Raw genomic sequence first — 19,511 nt, forward strand, 5'->3', positions numbered from 1 at the left:
CCAAAGTGCCGGGATGACAGGTGTGAGCCACCACGCCTGACCACTAAGATTTTTTTTTTTGAGACAGAGTCTTGCTCTATCACCCAGGCTGGAGTGCAGTGGCGCGATCTTGGCTCACTGCAACCTCCTCCACCTCCCAGGTTCAAGCAATTCTCCTGTCTCAGCCTCCCAAGTAGCTGGGATTACAGGAGCTCACCACCACGCTGGGCTAATTTTTGTATTTTTAATAGAGACGGGGTTTCAGCATGTTGGCCAGGCTGGTCTCAATCTCTTGACCTCAAGTGATCTGCCCGCCTCGGCCTCCCAAAGTGCTGGAATGACAGGCGTGAGCCACCGCACCCGGCCACTAACATATCTTTAATAAGATCCGTCATCTAAGACCGGGGGCCACCTCCCTGTCTGGGTGCTGTTTCCCACGGGACAGGGAGGAAACACAGGCAGGAGCCCCTGGACACCAGCATTCACGCCTCCAAGGCTGAATTTACTATGTCAGGAAGTTGCCCAACCCTGCCTGAATAGCCAGCAAGAATTCTAATTATAGCAAACAGAAACACTTGCAGAAAAAAAAAAAAATGAGAACTGGAACATGACAATTTTCAAAGAAAGAGTCTTTCTTTCAAGGAAGGTCAGGTTCATGGTTACGAAGCTGCTGATCCCAACCCGTGGGAGAGAAGGGGGTCTCTGACAGCTCCCACCCCTCCCCACTGCCAGATCTTTATTGGGTCTGAGTTTCAGGGGTGGGGCCCCGGCTGGAGGTTATAAAACAGCTCAATCAAGGAGTACAACCTTCGGTTTCTCTTCGGGGAAAGCTGCTTTCAGCACACACGGGAAGATATCGGAAACATCCTAGGATCAGGACACCCCAGATCTTCTCGACTGTAGGCACGAAGGCTGTTTCTTCCACACAGCACTTTGATCTGCATTTAAGGTAAGGTCCCCTCTCCAGGGTGGGATGAGGGAAAAAGGGGGCAGGCAGGGGAGTCAATGGACTGTGGGTTCCCAAATCCATACTGGCAGACACGGGGCATTGGCACGTAACAGGTTTCTGCTGAGACCTGCTGTCCGTGGGCACCACACCACACATTGAACGACCCGGTACCAAAGAAAGACGTTTGCGATCTCGTTCATCGTTTGTAAGTTAGATGCCTCGGGTTTATAAAGGTGATAGCATTAGGAGTAATTTGACTGTGCTTTCTGCTTTTTTGGTGTGCTTGCTAGAAAATGTAAACACCTGCACGTGGCTGGAGTTCTCCGTTTATTAGAAAGCGCTGGTTTAGCTAGTCAACGAGCTCACGCCCAGGGCGAGCTGAGTGCCAGCCGGGGAGCCGCTTTTGGGGCTGGGACCCCAGCCTGCTTGTAGTGTTTCTCAGTGGTTTTCAAAGGCTGGCGGGACTCAGAATGTTCCACACGGCTGGTGAAACCTCAGGTCCCTCCTAGCAGCTTTATTCACAGTAGCCAAGAGGTGGAGACAGCCCTCATACCGCCATCTATAGATGAATGGAGAAATATAATGTGGTCCAGCCACACAGTGGAATATTACACAGCCATGAAAAGGAACAAGTGCTTTATTCACAATAGCCAAGACGTGGAGACAGCCCCCATACCCCCATCTATAGATGAATGGAGAAATATAATGTGGTCCAGCCACACAGTGGAATATTACACAGCCATGAAAAGGAACACACAGCTTTATTCACAGTAGCCAAGAGGTGGAGACAGCCCTCATACCCCCATCTATAGATGAATGGAGAAATATAATGTGGTCCAGCCGCACAGTGGAATATTACACAGCCATGAAAAGGAACAAGTGCTTTATTCACAATAGCCAAGACGTGGAGACAGCCCCCATACCCCCATCTATAGATGAATGGAGAAATATAATGTGGTCCAGCCACACAGTGGAATATTACACAGCCATGAAAAGGAACACACAGCTTTATTCACAGTAGCCAAGAGGTGGAGACAGCCCTCATACCCCCATCTATAGATGAATGGAGAAATATAATGTGGTCCAGCCGCACAGTGGAATATTACACAGCCATGAAAAGGAACAAGTGCTTTATTCACAATAGCCAAGAGGTGGAGACAGCCCCCATACCCCCATCTATAGATGAATGGAGAAATATAATGTGATCCAGCCACACAGTGGAATATTACACAGCCATGAAAAGGAACAAGTGCTTTATTCACAGTAGCCAAGAGGTGGAGACAGCCCTCATACCCCCATCTATAGATGAATGGAGAAATATAATGTGGTCCAGCCACACAGTAGAGTATTACACAGCCATGAAAAGGAACAAGTGCTTTATTCACAATAGCCAAGAGGTGGAGACAGCCCCCATACCCCCACCTATAGATGAATGGAGAAATATAATGTGGTCCAGCCACACAGTGGAATATTACGCAGCCATGAAAAGGAACATACAGCTTTATTCACAGTAGCCAAGAGGTGGAGACAGCCCTCATACCCCCATCTATAGATGAATGGAGAAATATAATGTGATTCATCCACACAGTGGAATATTACACAGCCATGAAAAGGAACAAGGCTCTGCCACAGATGGCAATGTGGGTGAACGCTGAGGACATCATGCTTCCTGAGAGAAGCCAGATACAAAAAGATACATAGTGTCTGTATGATTCTGTTTATTCCCTATGTCCAGATACAGGCAAATACACAGAGACAGAAAGTGGATGAGTGGCTGCCACAGGCTGGAGAGGGGGAAGGACGGGTCTTTAATGGGTGTGGGGTCTCCTTGTGGGGTGATGACAATGTTCTAGAAGATAGAAGTGGTGGGTTTTTTTTGAGACAGAGTCTCACTCTGTCGCCCAGGCTGGAGTGCAGTGGCACGATCTCGGCTCACTGCAACCTCCACCTCCTGGGTTCATGCAATTCTCCTGCCTCAGCCTCCTGAGTAGCTGGGACTACAGGCACCCGCAACTACGCCTGGCTAATTTTTGTATGTTTAGTAGAGACTTTGTATGTTTAGTAGAGTAGTAGAGATTTTGTATGTTTAGTATGTTTTGTATGTTGGTCAGGCTGGTCTCGAACTCCTGACCTCAAGCAATCCACCCCCTTCAGCCTCCCAAAGTGCTGGGATTACAGGCGTGAGCCACCGTGCCTGACCAATGAAAATATTAATCAATAAATGTTAAGAGCACAGATTTCCCAACGTTCTTACTCAGGCATCTTCCTGGACCACGGCCCCTACAGGCAAGTGTGACCGTGCGTCATGTGCCCAGCACATTTTGGACAGCAAGGCCAATATGGGCAGTCACCCCCTGGTCTCTTGGCTGAGCTGAACACAGACTCTGTCCGAAAGGAGACTCTAGAGATGGCCTGTTGCCTTGGAGGTGGGCTGTGGTCCCTCTGCCCAGGCAGGAAGGGGCTCCGAGGCCTCTGGAACCTCATTTCACTTTTTCCCTGCTGCCCTCAGTCCCGTCCCCAGCCTCAAAGGGCTCAGCTTTTTCAAGGCTCACCCCTTCCATTTATAATTTGGAGACAAGCAAGGTCCACTGATGCTAAAGCCATTTGGTTCTTTAAAAGACGTTAGGCCGGATGCAGTGGCTCACGCCTGTCATCCCAGCACTTTGGGAGGCAAAGGTGGGCGGTTCACCTGAGGTCAGGAGTTCGAGACCAGCCAGACCAACATAAGGAAACCCCGTCTCTACTAAAAATACAAAAATTAGCTGGGCGTGGTGGCACGTGCCTGTAGTTCCAGCTACTCGGGGGGCTGAGGCAGGAGAATCGCTTGAACCTGGGAGGCGAAGGTTGCAGTGAACCGAGATTGTGCCACTGCACTCCAGTCTGGGCAACAAGAGTGAAACTCCATCTCAAGACAAAACACACAGAAAAACATTACTTATGGTGGTGATGGGTTTGAGGACAGCCCATTAAATTTGGCATTTGAGGACCAGGCACTGAGACTCATGTTTATCATCCCAGCACTTTGGGAGTTTGAGACCAGCCTGGGCCACATAGTGAGACCTTGTCTCTACAAAAGAATTTAAAAATTGCTGGGCGCAGTGGCTCACGCCTGTAATCCCAGCACTTTGGGAGGCCGAGGCGGGCGGATCACGAGGTCAGGAGATCAAGACCGTCCTGGCCAACACGGTGAAACCCCGTCTCTACTAAAAATACAAAAAATTAGCCGGGCATGGTGGCAGGTGCCTGTAGTCCCAGCTACTCAGGAGGCTGAGGCAGGAGAATGGCGTGAACCCGGGAGGCGGAGGTTGCAGTGAGCCGAGATTGCACCACTGCACTCCAGCCTGGGCAACAGAGCGAGACTCCATCTCAAAAAAAAAAATAAATAAAAAATTAGCTGGGCGCGGTGCTGCACGCCTATAGTCCCAGCTACTCAGGAGGATGAGCTGGGAGGATCATTTGTACCCGGGAGTTCGAGGTTCCAATGAGCTATGATTGAACCTCTACTCCAGCCTGAGCAACAGAGCAGGACCCATCTCTAGAAACAGAACAAAAAATGCATCTCACTGCCTCCCCACCACACCCCAGTCCCTGTACGATTTTGAGACTTCACCCAAGTAAATGCCTTCAGCTGATAAGCAATGCAGGATCCTCTCCAATCCCTTCTCCCTGATACCCCTTGTTCAGTTACAAGCATTTCCCTTTTTTTTTTTTTTTTTTTGAGACAGAGTCTCACTCTGTCGCCCAGGCTGGAGAGCAGTGGCGCGATCTCGGCTCACTGCAACCTCTGCCTCCTGGGTTCACGCCATTCTCCTGCCTCAGCCTCCCGACTAGCTGGGACTACAGGTGTGCACCGCCACACTCAGCTAATTTGTGTATTTTTAGTAGAGACGGGGTTTCACCATGTTGGCCAGGATAGTCTCGAACTCCTGGCTCCTGGCCTCAGGTGATCCTCTGACCTCAGCCCCCAAAAGTGCTGGGATTACAGGCGTGACCCACCGCACCTTTGACTCCTGGTGTATCACATTCCATTTGTGTAAAAAGTTGCTGCTTGTGGGATCCTTGACGCTGGCATTGTGGAGATGCTTAATTTCCCGGAAGCCCCAAGGCTCTTGGCAATGAGTCAGGAGACTTTGAGCACCTCCAGCAGAGACCCTTGAATGACAGAGCCTGGAAACAGCCCTGAACCGACCAGTAGGGAGATTTTAAGCCTTGATTCCCAGCCTGGGATCCTCCAGGTGAGACCTCCTGATGGGCCCTGGGAGATTTTTTCCCCCTGGGGAAGGGGTGGTCCCCGAGGCACATGAGGCTCTCAGGCACCCCATGGCAGGGTGGAAGAGGAAAATCTCTTTGCGTGGCAGCCCCAAGACGGTCCCCGAGGTGCCATTACCTAGAAGGAAGAGTCTGGATTCTTTTCACTGCTGCTAACAGAGGTGTTAAGGGTGTTTCAGAAACATGAGTGGGGCCTGGCTGGGCACGGTGGCTCACGCCTGTAATCCCAGCACTTTGGGAGGCCAAGGGGGGCGGATCACGAGGTCAGGAGATCGAGACCATCCTGGCTAACATGGTGAAACCCCGTCTCTACAAAAAATACAAAAAATTAGCCGGGCGTGGTGGTGGGTGCTTGTAGTCCCAGCTACTCGGGAGGCTGAGGCAGGAGAATGGCATGAACCCAAGAGGCAGAGGTTTCAGTGAGCCAAGATCACACCACTGCACTCCAGTCTGGGCGACAGAGCGAGACTCCGTCTCAAAAAATAAATAAATAAAAGAGAAAAATGAGTAGGGCCCTTAGGAGACTCCACAGCCGCCTGCCCCAGCTGGCAAAGAAAGCTACCACTCCGGCCCGGGGCGGTGTCTCACGCCTGTAATCCCAGCACTTTGGGAGGCCGAGGCGGGTGGATCATGAGGTCAGGAGTTCGAGACCAGCCTGACCAACATGGTGAAACACCATCTCTACTAAAAATACAAAACTTAGCTGGGTGGGGTGGCAGGCGCCTCTAATCCCAGCTACTGGGGAGGCTGAGGCAGGAGAATCGCTTGAACGTGGGAGGTGGAGGTTGCAGTGAACCGAGATCGTGCCACTGCACTCCAGCCTGGGTGACAGAGTGAGACTCCATCACAAAAAAAAAAAAAAAAAAAAGAAGACAGCTGCCTCCCCAGAGCACGGTGTAGAAGAACCAGCCTGTGTGGGATGCGGCAGAAAGTTCCAGCCCAGGAGGCTGAGGTCCTGCACCCCCTTGTTACGGTAACTGCAGCCACTTAGGAATTTCTGTGTGTTGATTTCATAATTGTAATTAAACTTCCTTCCACTGCTTTGTTATCTGAGCTTCCTGGTGTGCCGCAGAGGATGTGTTTTCCTGGTTTGTGGATACAGCTCGAGCCAAGAACGGGCTAAATCCCCAGGGCAGGAGCTCTTTTTTTTTTTTTTTTTTTTTTTTTTGAGACAGAGTCTCGCTCTGTCGCCCAGGCTGGAGTGCAGTGGCGCGATCTCGGCTCACTGCAAGCTCCGCCTCCCAGGTTCAACAGATTGTCCTGCCTCAGCCTCCCAAGTAGCTGGGATTATAGGCGCCCGCCACCACGCCCGGCTAATTTTTGTGTTTTTAGTAGAGATGGAGTTTCACCATGTTGGCCAGGCTGGTCTTGAACTCCTGACCTCGGGCAATCTGCTCACCTCCGCTTCCCAAAGTGCTGGGATGACAGGCGTGAGCCACCGCACCCCGACGGCAGGGCTTCTTTCAAAGGGAAAGGCTGACACACACACAGATGCATACACACACAATGCACATACATGCACACGTACACACTCATGCAAACACATTTGTACACATACATTCACGCATACGTGCACACATACACACTCATGCACACACGTGTCCACATACATTCACACATGCGTGCACACATACACACTCATGCACACACGTGTCCACGTACATTCACGCATGCGTGCACACATACACACATGCACACACACGTGTCCACGTAGATTCACGCATGCGTGCACACATACACACTCAGGCACACACACGTGTCCATGTAGATTCACGCATCAGTGCACACATACACACTCAGGCACACACACGTGTCCACGTACAGTCACGCATGCATGCACACATACACACAGGCACACACACGTGTCCACGTACAGTCACGCATGCGTGCACACATACACACTCAGGCACACACATGTGCCCATGTACATTCACGCATACGTGCACATAAATACGCACTTCTAGGCACATACACGCACGCACACATGCAGACTCTCATGCATGTATATTTGTGTATGCATGTGTGTACACATGGAATGCAACGCACAGATACATATGCATTCAAACACACAAACACTGTGTGTATCTGCATGCGTGAAAACACACAAACACAGCCAGGCATGGTAGCTTACACCCGTAATCTCAGCACTTTGCGAGGAAAAGGCGGGCGGATCACCTGAGGCAGGAGTCTGAGACCAGCCTGACCCACATGGTGAAATCTCTACTAAAAAATACAAAAAAAAGTAGGCTGGGCGCAGTGGCTGACGCCTGTAATCCCAGGACTTTGGGAGGCTGAGGTGGGTGGATCACCTGAGGTCAGGAGTTCGAGACCAGCCTGGCCAACATGGAGAAGCCCCCCGTCTCTACTAAAAATACAAAATTAGCTGGGCGTGGTGGCGCATGCCTGTAATCCCAGCTACTTGGGAGGCTGAGCCAGAAGAATCGCTTGAACCCGGGAGGCAGAGATTGCGGTGAGCCGAGATCGCGCCATTACACTCCAGCCTGGGCAACAAGAGCAAAACTCTGTCTCAAAATAAATAAATAAATAATACAAAAATTAGCCGGGCGTGGTGGTGTGTGCCTGTAATCCCAGCTACTCAGGAGGCTGAGGCAGGAGAGCCGCTTGAACCCAGGAGGCAGAGGTTGCAATGAGCCGAGATCGTGCCACTGCACTCCAGTCTGGACAACAAGGGCGAGACTCCGTCACACACACAAGAAAACCCACAAACACATATGTGTGCACACAGATACGGGCACAAAAATGTACACACATGTGCAAGCACACACACATAGACACATGTATACACACATGGATATTCGTGCACACAATGCACACATGTACAGGCACACTCCGACGTGCATGACGTGTGCAAAGGCGCATTTGCACACACACATATGCACACTCACCACCGCTTTCCCTCCAGAAGCAGCTCCTTCTGCTGTGAGCACCAGGCTCCGGAAGGGGCAAGCATCCTTCATTACCCGCAACCCAGTTTCACAGCCAGTCCCCGCTGCCTGACTCTCGTCTCTCCTCCAGCAGGCACCTCTGTCCTGCGTTCCAGAGCTGCGTTCCCAATGCTCCTCCTTTGGCTCACGCTGCTCCTGAGCGCTATGCTCTGTCTCCTGCAAACGAAGGAGGGTAAGAGCTGGAGAAAAAAATCCACGTGCCATCTGGGTGGCGGGGAGGCGGGACAGACACACAACGTCAGCGTGCCGATGACTCAGGGACATCCCTGTACCCGTCACCAAGTTCCCTGTAATGCAGCATCTTGCAAAACGGTAGTACGGCCTCACGGGCAGGGACCTGATTGTGACACAGACGCCGTGTGAGGTGTTTTGATGAAACTCACCCGCTGCGATCAACAGCACCAGTAACAATTTTCAGTTTGCGTCATTGTTTATCTTACCTTTTCATTTTCTTTTTCTTTTTTTTTTTTTTTATTTTGGAGACAGGGTCTTACTCTCTTGCCCAGGCTGGAGTGCAATAGTGTGATCTCGGCTCACTGCAACTTCTGCCTCCCGGATTCAAGCGATTCTCCTGCCTCAGCCTCCCAAGTAGCTGAGATTACAGTTGCGTGCCACCATGCCTGGCTAATTTCTGTATTTTTGATAGAGACGGGATTTCACTATGTCGGTCAGGCTGGTCTCGAACTCCTGACCACAAGTGATCCGTCTGCCTTGGCCTCCCAAAGTTCTGGGATTTCAGGTGTGAGCCAGAGCGCCCAGCCTTTTTTTCATTGGTTTTTACTGTCTATTACTGCAGGGTTTCACTTTACCTTGAATTTCTTTTAACTTTAATTTGCTTTTCGTTCTTTAACTTCTTTTTTTTTTTTTTTGACACAGAGTTTCATTCTTGTTGCCCAGGCTGGAGTGTAATAGCCTGACCATGGCTCACCTCCTGGGTTCAACTGATTCTGTCTCAGCCTCCCAAGCACCTGGGATTACAGGTGTCTGCCACCACGCCCAGCTAATTTTTCTGTTTTTAGTAGAGATGGGGTTTCACCATGTTAACCAGGCTGGTCTCGAACTCCTGACCTCAGGTGATCTGCCTTCCTCGGCCTCCCAAAGTGCTGGGATTACAGGTGTGAGCCACTGTGCCCAACTGTGTCATCCCAACCCTTTGGGAGGCGAAGGCAGGCAGATGATCACAAGGTCAGGAGTTCGAGACCAGCCTGGCCAACACGGTGAAACCCCATCTCTACTAAAAATACAAAAATCAGCTGGGCATGGTGGTGGGTGCCTGTAATCCCAGCTACTTGGGAGGCTGAGGCAGGAGAGTCACTTCAACCCAGGAGGCGGAGGTTGCAGTGAGCTGAGATCGCGCCATTGCACTCCAGCCTGGGTGACAGAGCGAGACTCCATCTCAAAATGAATGGATGATTGAATGAATGAATGAATGAATGAATGAATGAATGAATGAATTTCTTATAAGAATTTTTTTCCCAGAGAGTTTGTTTTAAGGGATAAATTATCCTTTTAAGTTAGGAGAAAATAATGCCAGAAGTCTAGATATTCTTATGCTTTGCTCCTGCTTATCAAACCAAGGTTGTTGACCTTGATAACCACTCAAGATCCTTACAGTTTATAAAGTCATTTCCTCAAGTTTTCTAAGTGGCTGATCAGAGATAAACCCCTGAGAAATAGCTGATGTATGTTTCTAGCTTTGGGTGACCAGCAAAATGTGATAGAATATTGCCTTTTACTGGCCGGGGGTGACGGCTCACGTCTGTCATCCCAGCACTTTGGGAGGCTGAGGCGGGTGGATCACCTGAGGTCAGGAGTTTGAGACCAGCCTGACCAACAGGGCGAAACCCCGTCTCTACTAAAAATACAAAAGTAGCTGTGTGTGGTGGCGCATGCCTATAATCCCAGCTACTCAGGAGGCTGAGGCAGGAGAATTGCTTGAACCTGGGAGGCGGAGATTGCAGTGAGCCAAGATTGCACCATTGCACTCCAGCCTGGGCAACAGGAGCAAAACTCCGTCTCAAAAAAAAGAAAAGAAAAGAAAAGAAAAATACATTCTTTTGCAATTTGCAACCTGCCATTTCAAAAATCAGAGTCTATATAGGAGACTTTGTGTGAAATTTCTTTTTTTTTTTTTTAATTTGAGACAGAGTCTTGCTCTGACACCCAGGCAGGAGTGCAGTGGCGTGATCTCAGCTCACTACAACGTCTACATCCAGGGTTTAAGTGATTCTTCTGCCTCAGCCTCCCGAGTAGCTGGGATTACAGGTGCCCGCCACCACGCCTGGTTGAGTTTTGTATTTTTGCAGAGATGGGGTTTGTCCATGTTGGCCAGGCTGGTCTCGAACTCCTGACTTTTAAGTGATCTGTCCCCGTCGGCCTCCCAAAGTGCTGGGATTACAGGCATGAGCCACCGCACCCGGCCTTTGTGTGACATTCCTAAACCACAATTTGTTCTCGGTTCTTGAAAATAACACGTATGACACACCTGGTTATAAAAGGTATACTTTACACCACAAGAACAGCATAATTGGTCTGTTTGGTTGAGTTTCCCCTCTCTCCCCACATCCCACACCTTTGGGAATGTGATAAAATCACCCTTATAGGGAAGGCTGATTAGATCAATATGGCATTATTGACTTATGCCTTTTTGTGTTTTTTTGAGACAGAGTCTCACTCGGTCGCACAGGCTGGAGTGCAGTGGTGCAACCTTGGCTCACTGCAACCTCCCCAACTGGGTTCAGGTGATTCTCCTGCCTCAGCCTCCCGAGTAGCTGGGACTACAGGCGCCCGCCACCACGCCCGGCTAATTTTTGTATTTTTAGTAGAGATGGGGTTTCACTGTGTTATCCAGGATGGTCTCGATTGCTTGACCTCGTGATCCGCCCGCCTTGGCCTCCCAAAGTGCTCGGATTACAGGCATCAGCCACCACGCCTGTTCGCTTTGTGACTTCTACCAGCTCACAGAAGTCTCCTGTCTACATAGAACTCCACTTCCCAGCCAGGCTCAGTAGCTCACACCTGTCATCCCAGCACTTTGGGAGGCTGAGGCAGGCAGATCATGTGAGGTTGGGAGTTCGAGACCAGCCTGGCCAACATGGTGAAACCCCATCTCTAGTAAAAATACAAAGATTAGCTGAGTGTGGTGGTGGGCACGTGTCATCCCAGGTACTCGGGAGGCTGACACAGGATAATTGCTTGAACCCGGGAGGCGGAGGTTGCAGTGAGCCGAGATCGCGCCACTGCACTCCAGCCTGGGCGACAGAGTGAGACTCCATCTCAAAACAAACAAACAAACAAAAATACCCATTACAATGCTGTTTTAAGATTGTTGCGTATCAGCTGGGTGTGGTGACTCATGCTTGTAATCCCAGCACTTTGGGAGGCTGAGGCAGATGGATCACGAGGTCAGGAGATCGAGACCATCCTGGTCAACATGGTGAAACCCCATCTCTACTAAAAATACAGAAATTAGCCAGGCGTGGTGACGGGCTCCTGTAATCCCAGCACTTTGGGAGGCTGAGGCAGACGGATCACGAGGTCAGGAGATCGAGACCATCCTGGTCAACATGGTGAAACCCCATCTCTACTAAAAATACAGAAATTAGCCAGGCGTGGTGACGGGCTCCTGTAATCCCAGCTACTCGGGAGGCTGAGACAGGAGAATCACTTGAACCCGGGAGGTAGAGGTTGCAGTGAGCCGAGATTGCACCACTGCACTCCAGCCTAGGTGACAAAGCGAGACTCCATCTCAAAAAAATAAAATATTTAAAAAAATAAAATAAAAGAACTCCACCTCCCAAAGGTATTGGCTAACTCCACGGGCAACAAAAACCATACCCCTTACAGTGCTGTTTTAAGATTCTTCTGTATCTCTTCTAACTCCAACCTGTCACCATTTCAGATCCAAACCCACCAATCACGAACCTAAGGATGAAAGCAAAGGCTCAGCAGTTGGCCTGGGACCTTAACAGAAATGTGACCGATATTGAGTGTGTCAAAGACGCCGACTATTCGATGCAGGTAAATCATACTCTCTATTGTTTTTTATTTTTATTTTATTTATTTATTATTTTTTGAGACGGAGTCTCGCTCTGTCACCCAGGCTGGAGTGCGGTGGCACGATCTGGGCTCACTGCAAGCTCCGCCTTCCGGGTTCACACCATTCTCCTGCCTCAGCCTCCCGAGTAGCTGGGACTACAGGTGTCCGCCACGACGCCCGGCTAATTTTTTGTATTTTTAGTAGAGACGGGGTTTCACCGTGTTAGCCAGGATGGTCTCGATCTCCTGACCTCGTGATCCGCCCGCCTCGGCCTCCCAAAGTGCTGGGATTACAGGCGTGAGCCACCGCGCCCAGCCTAGACTCTCTATTGTTGACAAACAAGACGTTTCCGTCTTCTGCAGGAATCTCAGAACCAATAGTGCTTCCATCGCTGGTGTCATGACTACCTGGTTTCTGCCCCAAAGTCAACTGTGGGATTTGAAGTGACTTTGGAGGGTCTGGTTCCCCATCCGCGGGATATCTAAGATGGCACGCACTGGACAAGGTGGATATGAAAGTGAAATGAGGCTAAGCTATGAATAGTGGGAAACCAAACCCCACGCTGGGCGCGGTGGTTCACGCCTGTAATCCCAGCACTTTGGGAGGCTGAGGTGGGTGGATCACGCGGTCAGGAGTTCGAGACCAGCCTGGCCAACATGGTGAAACCCCGTCTCTACTAAAAATACGAAAATTAGCCGGGCACAGTGGCTCAGACCCGTAATCCCAGCACTTTGAGAGGCTGAGGCAGATGGATCACCTGGGGCCAGGAGTTCGAGACCAGTCTGGGCAACATGGTGAAACCCCGTCTCTACTAAAAATATAAAAATTAGCCGGGCGTGGTGGCGGGCGCCTGTAATCCCAGCTACTCTGGAGGCTGAGGCAGGAGAATCGCTTGAATCTGGGAGGCAGAGGTTGCACTGAGCCAAGATCGTGCCACTGCACTCCAGCCTGGGCGACAAGAGCGAGACTCTGCCTCAAATAAAAATCTGATCATCATTAGCATCAAATTAAGCACGGTGTCTCAGCAGCCATCGTATTCCTATGTCTCTCTTAGGCAATGAACAATAGCTATTGCCAGTTCGGAGCAATTTCCTTATGTGAAGTGACCAACTACACCGTCCGAGTGGCCAACCCACCGTTCTCCACGTGGATCCTCTTCCCTGAGAACAGTGAGAACAATGTTCATTGTTTGTTTATTCTCTCTCTATTCCCTCCCTCTCTCCCTCTCTCCTTCCCTCTCTCCCTCCCTCTCTACTTCCCGCCCTCCTTTGCTGTGTCTTTTTTGTTTCTCTTTTTCTTTCTTTCTTTTTCTTTTTCTTTCTCTTTCTTTCTTCTCTCTCTTTTCTTTCTTTTTTCTTTCTCTTTCTTTCTCTTTCCCTACCTTTGTTTCTCTTTTTCTTTCTCTCTTCTTCCTTTCTCTTTCCCTCCCTCCCTTTCTCTTTCTTTCTTCCCCTCCATCTCTTTCTTTCTTTCTCTTTCCCTCTCTCCCTTCTTTCCTTCTCTTTTCTTCAATGCTTCCTTCTTTCCCTCCTTCTCTTTTCCTTCTTTTCCTCCCTTCTTCCCACCCTCCCTCCTCCCTTTCTTTCTCTCTCCTTCCTTCCTTCTTCCTTTTTTTCTTTTCTTTCCTTCCCTCCCTGCCTCACTCCCTTCTCTCCTTCTCTCCTTCCTTCCTTCTTTCCCTTCTTCTTTTCTTTCCTTCCCTCCATCCTTCCTTTCTTTCTCCCTTTCTTCCTTTCTTCCTCCCTCCCTCCCTCTCTCTCTCTCCTTTCTCACTTTCTCTCTTTTCTTTTCTTTTCTTGTCTTTTCTTTTCTTTTCTTTCTTTTCTTTCTTTCCAGACAGGGTCTTGCTCTGTTGCCGAGGCTGGAGTGCAGTGGTGCAATCACAGCTTACTGCAGGCTTGACCTCCTGAGCTCAAACAATCCTTCTGCCTCCGCCTCCTATGTAGGTTGGACTACAGCCATGTGCCACCATATGCCCACCTAATTTTTTAAACACTTTTTTTTTTTTTTTTAGACAGAATCTCACTCTGTCCCCCAGGCTGGAGTGCAGTGGCATGATCTCGGTTTACCGCAACCTCCGGCTCCCGGGTTCAAGCAATTCTCCTGCCTCAGCCTCCCGAGTAGCTGGGATTACAGGCACCCGCCACCATGCCCAGCTAATTTGTGTATTTTTACTAGAGATGTGGTTTCACCATGTTGGTCTCGAACTCCTGACCTTGTGATCCACCCGCCTCAGCCTCCCAAAGTGCTGGGATGACAGGCGGGAGCCACTGTGCCCGGCCTCAAGTTAATTATTTTTAAGTTTAATGGATTTCCAGGGAGTTATGCTGTGTTAGAAAAAAAAGACCACTCCAAAGCGTGACACACAGAGTGATTTCATTTATACAACTGTCTTGAAATGGCAAAATTTTACAAACAGAAAACAGTCTCCTGGTTTGCAGGGATATAAGCAGGAGCAAGAGCTGAGAGAGGTGGGTCTGGCTGTAAAAGTGCTCCTTGGGGAGGCTGGGCACCGTGGCTCATGCCTATAATCCCAGCACTTTGGGAGGCCAAGGCAGGTGGATCACCTGGTTGGGAGTTCGAGACCGGCCTGACCAACATGGTGAAACCCCGTCTCTACTAAAAATACAAAAATTAGCCGGGCGTGGTGGCGGGTGCCTGTAATCCCACCTACTCAAGAGGCTGAGGCAGGAGAATCGCTTGAACCCGGGAGGCGGAGGTTGCAGTGAGCCGAGACCACGCCATTGCTCTCCAGCCTGGCCAACAAGAGTGAAACTAGGGTACTTGCCTGTAATCTCAGCTACTCAGCAGGCTGAGGTTGGAGGATCACTTGGGCCCAGGAGATCGAGGCAGCAGTGAGCTGAGATCTCACCACTGCACTCCAGCCTGGGCGACCGACCAAGACCTTGTCTCAAAAAACAAAAAACAAACAAACAAACAAAAAACCGTGAAAGAAAAAAATCTTGATTGGCCAGGCACGGTGGCTTACGCCTGTGTCATCCCAGCAATTTGGGAGACCGAGGCCCGTGGATCACCTGAGGTCAGGAGTTCAAGACCAGCCTGGCCAACATGGTAAAACCCCGTCTGTACTAAAAACACAAAAATTAGCCGGGTGTGGTGGTGCATGCTTGTAATGCCAGCTACTCTGGAGGCTGAGGCAGGAGAATCACTTGAACCTGGGAGGTGGAGGTTGTGGTGAGCCATTGCACTCCAGCCTGGGCAACAAGAGCGAAACTCTGTCTTACACACACACACACACACACACACACACACACTGAGTGAAAGAAAAACATCTGTAATCCCAGCAGTTTGGGAGGCTGAGGCGGGTGGATCACTTGAGGTCAGGAGTTCGAGACCAGTCTGGGCAACATGGTGAAACACCATCTCTATTAAAAATACAAAAATTAGCTGGGTGTGGTAGCGGGCGCCTGTTGTCCCAGATACTTGGGAGGCTGAGGCAGGAGAATCGCTTGAACCTGGGAGGCGGAGGTTGCAGTGAGCCGAGATTGCGCCACTGCCCTCCAGCCTGGGCGACGGAGCGAGACTCTGTGTAAAAATGAATAAATGAATAAATAAATAAAAGAATATGCAGGATCTTTCTGTATTATTATTATTTTTTACAATGGCTTGTGTATCCACTATGGTCTCAAAATACAAAAGGCACTCTAAAAAGCAATTAGAGTTTTTTTGTTTTTCAGATGAAGTCTCACTCTGTTGCCCAGGCTGGAGTGCAGTGGTGTGATCTCGGCTCCATGCAACCTCTGCCTCCCAGGTTCAAGAAATTCTCCTGCCTCAGCCTCCCTAGTAGCTGGGATTACAGCAGCCTGACATCACACCTGGCTAATTTTTTATATTTTTAGTAGAGATGGGGTTTCTCCATGTTGGCCAGGCTGGTCTCGAACTCCTGACCTCAGGTGATCCACCTGCCTTGGCCTCCCAAAGTGCTGGGATTACAGGCATGAACCACCACACCTGGCTTTGTTTTTTTTTTTGTTTTTTGTTTTGGTTTTTTTTGAGACGAAGTCTCACTCTGTTGTTCAGGCTGGAGTGCAGCGGCGCAATCTTGGCTCCATGCAACCTCTGCCTCCCAGGCTCGATAAATTCTCCTGCCTCAGTCTCCCTAGTAGCTGGGATTACAGGGGCCCGACATCACGCCCGGCTAATTTTTTGTATTTTTAGTAGAGACGGGGTTTCACCATGTTGGCCAGCCTGGTCTTGAACTCCTGACCTCAGGTGATCCACCCGCCTCGGCCTCCCAAAGTGCTGGGATCACAGGCGCGTGCCACCACACATGGCTAATTTTTGTATTTTTAGTAGAGACGAGGTTTCGAACTCCTGACGGGGTTTTAGTAGAGACAGGGGTTTCGAACTCCTGACCTCAGGTGATCCACCCGCCTTGGCCTCCCAAAATGCTGGGGTGACAGGCGTGAGCCACTGCACCCAGCCCCGATTCAAGTTTTCTTTCATGTTTGTGAACCCAGGTGGGAAGCCTCGGGCAGGTGCGGAGAATCTGACCTGCTGGATTCACGATGTGGATTTCTTGAGCTGCAGCTGGGCAGTAGGCCCAGCGGCCCCCGCTGATGTCCAGTACGACCTGTACTTGAACATTGCCAAGTAGGTGTGCCCTTGGGCAGGCCGGGCTGTCCCTGATGCGGGTGCCATCGGCATGGGGTCATACCCCAACCTTACCGCTTACCACAGCAGGCATCAACAGTACGAGTGTCTTCACTACAAAACGGATGCTCGGGGAACACGTATCGGGTGTCGTTTCGATGACATCTCTCGACTCTCCAGCGGTTCTCAAAGTTCCCACATCCTGGTGAGGGGCAGGAGCGCAGCCTTCAGTATCCCCTGCATAGATAAGTTTGTCGTCTTTTCACAGATTGGTGAGTAGCCCAGGACACTCCCTCCCACCCTCAGCTCTGTGATACCACGGCTTTAGCGTCACGCCAGATCCCACGGGACCACGTGGCTCCCAACACAGACGTTGGCCTCTCACATTTCCAGAGGCTGGACGTTGGAGGTCAGGGTGCTGGCTGGCTGGGCTCCTCGGGAGGTCTCTTCCTGGCTTGGAGAGAGGGTCATCTTCTCACTGTGTCTTCATGTGGTGGAGAGAGAGACAGAGATGAAGTTCTGGGGTCTCTTGTTAGAAGGGCACTAACACCATCATGGGTCCCATCATGGGTCATAGGATCCCTCATCATGGGTCCCATCATGGGTCATGGGAACCCCCATTGTGAGTTTCATCATGGGTCATAGGATCTCCCATCATGGGTCCCATCATGGGTCATGGGAACCCCCATCGTGGGTTTCATCATGGGTCATAGGACCCCCTATCATGGGTCCCATCATGGGTCATAGGACCCCCCATCATGGGTCCCATCATGGGTCATAGGACCCCCCATCATGGGTTCCATCATGGGTCATGGGACCCCCCCATCATGGGTTCCACCATGAGTCATGGGATCTCCCATCATGGGTTCCACCATGAGTCATGGGATCCCTCATCATAGGTCCCATCATGGGTCATGAGACCCCCCATCATGGATTCCATCATGGGTCATGGGACCCCCCCCATCATGGGTTCCACCATGAGTCATGGGATCCCCCATCATGGATTCCATCAAGGGTCATGGGAACCCCCATCATGGGTCATAGAATCCCCCATTATGGGTTCCGTCATGGGTCATGGGACCCCCCATCATGAGTTCCATCATGGGTCATGGGATCCCCGCATCATGGGTTCCGCCATGGGTCATGGGATCCCCCCATCATGGGTTCCGCCATGAGTCATGGGATTCCCCATCATGGGTTCCATCGTGAGTCATGGGATCCCCCATCATGGGTTCCATTGTGAGTCATGGGATCCCTCATCATGGGTTCCATCATGGGTCATGGGACCCCCTATCATGAGTCCCATCATGGGTCATAGGACCCCCTATCATGGGTTCCATCATGGGTCGTGGGACCCCCCCATCATGGGTTCCACCATGAGTCATGGGACCCCCCCCATCATGGATTCCATCATGGGTCATGGGACCCCCTATCATGAGTCCCATCATGGGTCATAGGACCCCCTATCATGGGTTCCATCATGAGTCATGGGACCCCATCATGGGTTCCACATGGGATCCCTCATCATTGGTTCCATCATGGGTCATAGGATCCCCCATCATAGGTCCCATCATGGGTCATGGGACCCCCCCCATCATGGGTTCCATCATGGGTCATGGGACACCCCCCCATCATGGGTTCCATCATGAGTCATGGGATCCCCCATCATGGGTTTCATCATGGGTCATAGGACCCCCATCATGGATTCCACCATGGGTCATGGGACCCACCCATCATGGGTTCCACCATGAGTCATAGGATCCCTCATCATGGGTTCCATTATCAGTCATGGAATCCCTCATCATGGGTCCCATCATGGGTCATGGGACCCCCCCATCATGGGGGTCCACCCTCATAACTTCAGCCCACCCCAGTCACCTCCGAAAGGCCCCACCTTCTAACACCGTCCAACCAGGGGTTAGAGCTTCAACGTAGGAATTTGGGACAGAAGGACACACACTTTCAGTCCATGATACCCGAGCTCCGGGGAACTCGGTGGTGAGAATGTCAATATGCCCAGAGCTGACGTGCCCTGACCCCTCGGGCAGGGTGCTCGGATGCTTCAGAAGAGGAGGGGGAAATGAGGAAGAGGAGGAGAAGGACAAGGAGAAGAGAAGGGAGGAGAGGAAGAGCATGAGCAGGGGGAGGAGAAGGAGAAGGAGGAAAAGAAGAAACAGAGGAAAAGGAGGGGGAGGAGGTGGAGATGGGGAGGGAAGGAAGAGGAGGAAGAGAAGAAAACGGAGAAAAAGGAGGGGGAGGAGGTGGAGATGGGGAGGAGAGGAGGAGGAGGAAGAGAAAATGGAGAAAGAGGAAGAGGAGGAGGTGGAGATGGGGAGGGGAGGAGGAGGAGGAAGAGAAAATGGAGAAAGAGGAAGAGGAGGAAGAGAAAATGGAGAAAGAGGAAGAGGAGGAGGTGGAGATGGGGAGGGGAGGAGGAAGAGAAAATGGAGAAAGAGGAGGGGGAGGAGGTGGAGATGGGGAGGGGAGGAAGAGAAGAAAACAGAGAAAGAGGAGGGGGAGGAGGTGGAGATGGGGAGGGGAGGAGGAGGAGGAGAAGAAAGAAGAGGAAGAAAGGAGGAAGAGGAGAGGGTGGAGGAGAAAGAAGAGGAAGAGGGAGAAGGAGACAGGGAGGAGAATGGAGAGGAGGAGGGGGAGGAAGAGAAGGTGGGGTCAAAGGGTGATGAGGTAGGGAGGG

At 50.9% G+C, this 19,511-nt stretch overlaps 1 protein-coding gene across 4 annotated transcripts in view; it reads left to right on the top strand.

Annotated features, from left to right (window-relative positions):
- Window positions 1-643: 643 nt before the first annotated feature.
- LOC129025656 (interleukin-3 receptor subunit alpha) overlaps window positions 644-19,511 on the top strand; it is a 36,364-nt gene continuing 17,496 nt past the window's right edge. The window contains exons 1-6 of one of the 4 annotated variants that reach the window (XM_054473291.1): window positions 644-928; window positions 8,234-8,335; window positions 12,065-12,183; window positions 13,257-13,371; window positions 16,684-16,816; window positions 16,904-17,088. In XM_054473291.1, coding sequence (XP_054329266.1) covers window positions 8,272-8,335; window positions 12,065-12,183; window positions 13,257-13,371; window positions 16,684-16,816; window positions 16,904-17,088 — 616 coding nt within the window. In that variant the 5' untranslated portion in view covers window positions 644-928; window positions 8,234-8,271. The remainder of the gene's footprint in view (window positions 929-8,233; window positions 8,336-12,064; window positions 12,184-13,256; window positions 13,372-16,683; window positions 16,817-16,903; window positions 17,089-19,511) is intronic. The other 3 variants (XM_054473293.1, XM_054473292.1, XM_054473294.1) reach the window with 3 other exon arrangements.

This window comes from Pongo pygmaeus, chromosome Y (genome assembly GCF_028885625.2).
Source record: "Pongo pygmaeus isolate AG05252 chromosome Y, NHGRI_mPonPyg2-v2.0_pri, whole genome shotgun sequence".
Taxonomy (NCBI): Eukaryota; Metazoa; Chordata; class Mammalia; order Primates; family Hominidae; genus Pongo; species Pongo pygmaeus.